General features: G+C 55.7%; 1 protein-coding gene across 1 annotated transcript; it reads right to left on the minus strand.

Moving 5' to 3' along the window:
* Window positions 1-3,134: 3,134 nt before the first annotated feature.
* SOX14 (SRY-box transcription factor 14) lies at window positions 3,135-3,857 on the minus strand. Its single transcript, XM_075417286.1, has one exon. It carries the CDS (start codon window positions 3,855-3,857, stop codon window positions 3,135-3,137), a length of 723 nt encoding a protein of 240 aa, XP_075273401.1.
* Between the last annotated feature and the right edge of the window lie 320 nt (window positions 3,858-4,177).

The following is a 4,177-nucleotide window of genomic DNA, read 5'->3' on the forward strand; positions in this document are numbered from 1 at the left end:
ATAGCTTCTCCCCCCGCCCCCCTCTCTCCCCCTCTCTTTCTGTTTTTGGTTTCCCTTTGACATCAAAGTCAGTAATCGGTTCATTGCAGTGTCAAGATCATTATTTAATTTATTTATCTGCACGAGTTAAATAGCTACACACCTGCAGACGGGCGAGAGAGTTGGAGGAATAATGCGGCGGGGGGGGAATGGAAACGAAACACACCGCGAGCAGAGGCTGTGGAGGGGAGGTCTGGCGGGGGAAGGAGGGAAAGAGAAGCAGGAAGAGAAAAGCGAGAGAGAAGAGAGAAAGAATGAGAAAAAGAGAAAGAAAGAGGGAGAAAAAGAAGGAGAAAGGAAGGGGAGAAAGAAACAGATGGGGGAAATGAGAGAGGAAGAGAGAAAAATAAATAAAGTAAGAAAAGGGAGAAAGAAATGGAGAAAGAAAGAGAGAGAGAAAAGCGAGAGAAAGAAGGAGAGAAGGAGAGAAGGAGAGAAAGAAAGAAAGAAAGAAAGAAAGAAAGAAAGAAAGAAAGAAAGAAAGAAAGAAAGAAAGAAAGAAAGAAAGAAAGAAAGAAAGAAAGAAAGAAAGAAAGAAAGAAAGAAAGAAAGAAAGAAAGAAAGAAAGAAAGAAAGAAAGAAAGAAAAAAGAAAATGAAATGAAATGAAATGAAATGAAATGAAATGAAATGAAATGAAATGAAATGAAATGAAATAAGTAAAAATCGAGAAAAAGGAGGAAAGAGTCAAGGAGAAAGGGAAAGAAAGGATGAAAGTAGGAAGGAAAGATCCCCGCTAAAGTTTCCAACCCTGGCGCTTGGCGCTCGCCCACCTCGCCCCGATCTCGCCCCGAGCCCCCCGGCCCCCCCCGAGCCCGCTCCCCCCCCGCAGCCGCCGGGCCCGCCCCGGGGAGCAGCGCTCCGACGTGAGCACCCGGCCCGGCGGATTCGGGGGGGGGGGGGGGGGTTTCAGCAGAGCTCTGCTGAGGCGGGGAGCGGGGAGGGCGGGGGGGTACGCGGTTCTGCCCCCCGCCGCTCCGTCCCCGTCTCCTGCGGGGCCCGGCGGGCCGCGGGTGGGCGCTCCCCGTCCCCTCCGTCCCCCCCTCCGCCCCGCTCTCCCTCCGCCCGCTGTCAGCCTAATCTGGGTGGATGTCAGAGGACACTGAGCTATCGGTGTTATCGCCCGGGCTGACAGCGGCTGTCAGCCGGGGTTAAATCAGCTCTCGGCTCCGCGCCGCCCTGCCCCACGCCGGCCGTATTCAGCCCCGCGCGTCCCTGCGGATCGTCCCGCTGCTCCCAGGCCCTCCCGAAGCCAGCTCCTTTAATTGTCCTCATTTGTAAGAGCCGTTTTGTCATGCTAAACAAGGCTGGAGCAGCCGTTCTAACCTCTCCTTTCAGCCCTTTTCTCCTCTCCGCTTTTGTTTACCTTCGCCTGATCTCTCATTTATTTATCTATCTATTCTTCCTCTGCTTACCCTCCCATTCAAGCCCCATGTATGTTAATTGTGTTATGCCGTTTAATTCTAACATCGGTCTCCAAAGAGCACTTAATGAGCAAAGCACATCCAAACACGCACCGCTCCGGCTATTCAGCCCCTCCAGACGGAACTCTGCGTCCTGCCCCTTCCCCTTCATTGCAGAGAGACTCAGTCCCCTCACAAAGGGGCCCCAACCAATAGCTCCCCCCCCCCCCAAATCACTAAATGAGCCCGACAAGATGCTAATTGCGAACCCACCCCCTCCCGCCGCCACCAGCAACCCTTCAAATCTCTCCTGGCACCAGTAAAAACTTCCGACGCCGCGGAGGCAACTCGGGAAAACCCCGATGGGACGGCGGGGCCGGATCGGAGGGGAGCACTACACCCCACCATCCCGCAGACACCCGGCATTGCCGCGGCTCCATCCCCGCTTTTGGGGAAGTTTTCTCACCCCGCAGCCGCCTTTCCCCCGACGGGCTCCGCAGGGAGCCCTGTCCCGGCCCGACCCGGCTCCAAATCGGCCCCGGCCCGGTGAGATCGGCTCCGGGGAGGGGGATTTCGGGCCGGGGCTGCGGGCGGAGCTCGGCCCCGCCGCGGGGAAGCATCGCCCGCAGCCCAGGCTGTCGCCGGTGCGGGACAACGGGGCCGGGGCACCGCATTTACACCACGCAGTTGCCTCGTTTGATGACAGATTGTCTTTATTCAAAACGTCTCTGTTCAACAAATGAAAAGGTTTAACGAGGTAAAATCCTGCCAGATACATATTTTTTTTCCTTCTTCTTCTTCCCCAAGACATCGTGAAAACATATTTCCATTACCGTCGGTTTTTCGTTATTATTATCAGTAGTATTAGTATTATTAATTTTTTTACAATTCTACTGCCTGACTTCATACCTGACGCTCTGTCTAAAGTAAACTTAGATCTAGTCTCACTGGATCACACAAATTTAAGGACTATCTGTTTTAAATTAAGCAAACACTATCATATGTTTTAAATATAAATGTTTCTCCCCCTCTCTCTCTTTTTTTTTTCTTCCTAACTTTGAAGAGCCTTTTCTGACATGAAAAGCAATTTTACCTAGTAGTGCGTGGTGGCAAAATATATATATATTTATATATATATAACACAGCTGATCTCATCTTTTAATGTGCAAAAGGAAAAAAAAAATCGTAGTAAGACCGAGACTTCCCAAAGTCAAGTCCAAGTGACATGAGGCCCCGGAGAACTCATAGACGTTAAGAGAATAAATAAAAATCGAAACCGCCTCTCTCCCTCTTTTTTTTTTTTTTTTTTTGTGTCCTTTTTCTCCCCCGCTTTGTCCCGAAAGGGCAGTTCGAGGTTCGCTTTTTTTTGTTGTTGTTGCTGCTGTTTTTAAAACACATTTACAACTCCGACAAGTGCCGGGCTCCTATCTGAGCCCGCCATTGCGGGTCCCCTCCCCGAGCCTGGGGCCAGCTCTCGGGACGAGGTTTAGGCGAGAGCATCTCCGAGTCCCCGAGGCAGCGTCCGCGTCTGTCCCGGCCCGGCGGCGGGCAGCAGAGTCCTGTTTCGGGTGGCTTTTTTGCTTCTGCCGGTTTTATGTACATGCACACGAAGGAATCCCAGTTCCGGCTGCCACCCGGGGAGCTGGAGGGGGACGGGGGGGGATGCACACGCCTGTGGGGGTGTGGGTGGGTGTTACATGGCAGTCGCATGTGCTGAAGAATAGGGGTCTATCCCAGTCTTGGTCATGCCCGGGAATAGTATGTAGGCAACTGGAGGTTGCAAACTGGAAGCCGACCAAGCGGTACAGTTACACGGCACGACATAGCCCGGGTTAGTTGGCGAGGGGTGAGTGTGGGTGTGTTGGCTGGGGCAGCTCAAGCTGCCGAACGCCCCGTTCTGGTATCCCAAGGTGGAGGCGTAGGGCAAGGTGCTGGTGGCTAAGGTGTGAGGAACCTCAGTCATCTTCTGAATGGCGCTGGAGCTGAACTGGCTGGGGTCAAGTAAGGAGTAAGGTGCTGAGGTGGGAGGCAGGAAAGCCCTGGCCTTCTCCGGGGAGCTCAGCAGAGAGTCAGTGGCCCCCACGGGAAGCCCGGCGGCCTTTAAGGGATCGGTTTCCCCGAGGTAAGGCAAAGGGAAGACATACCTGTCCTTTTTCAGCAGGTTCTTGGGCTTGCGCCGGGGTCTGTACTTGTAGTCGGGATGTTCCTTCATGTGCTGCGCCCGCAGCCGCTTGGCCTCGTCGATGTACGGGCGCTTCTCCGCCTCGGAGAGCAGCTTCCACTCCGCGCCCAGCCGCTTGCTGATCTCCGAGTTGTGCATCTTGGGGTTCTCCTGGGCCATCTTGCGCCTCTGGCCGCGGGACCACACCATGAAGGCGTTCATGGGGCGCTTGATGTGGTCGCTGGGTTTGGACATGCTGCGGGCGGGCGGGCGGGCGGCTCGGCGGTGCGGGGCGCCGGACGGCTTCGGCGGGAGGAGGAGGAGGAGGAAGAGGAGGAAGAGGAGGCCGAGGGAGCTGGAGGAGCGGGCTCAGCTGATCATCACAGGTCCTCCGCCAAGGCCGTCCCCGGCGGGAGCTGTGCCGGGGCGGGGGGCGGAGGGGCGCGGAGGGGAGCGGGGCCGGCGGTGGGGACGCGGCGCGGCGCCGGGCGGTCGGGAGGCGAGGGGCTGCGGCGCGCAGGCTGACATAGCGGCAGGGCGTTCACGGCGCGGCCGGGCGCCCAATCAGCGCGGAG

Source organism: Opisthocomus hoazin, chromosome 4 (assembly GCF_030867145.1).
Source record: "Opisthocomus hoazin isolate bOpiHoa1 chromosome 4, bOpiHoa1.hap1, whole genome shotgun sequence".
Taxonomy (NCBI): Eukaryota; Metazoa; Chordata; class Aves; order Opisthocomiformes; family Opisthocomidae; genus Opisthocomus; species Opisthocomus hoazin.

Bases quoted from the DNA above. Each gene is read 5' to 3' on its own strand.
- SOX14 (XM_075417286.1), bottom strand. From the start codon at position 3,857: ATGTCCAAACCCAGCGACCACATCAAGCGCCCCATGAACGCCTTCATG.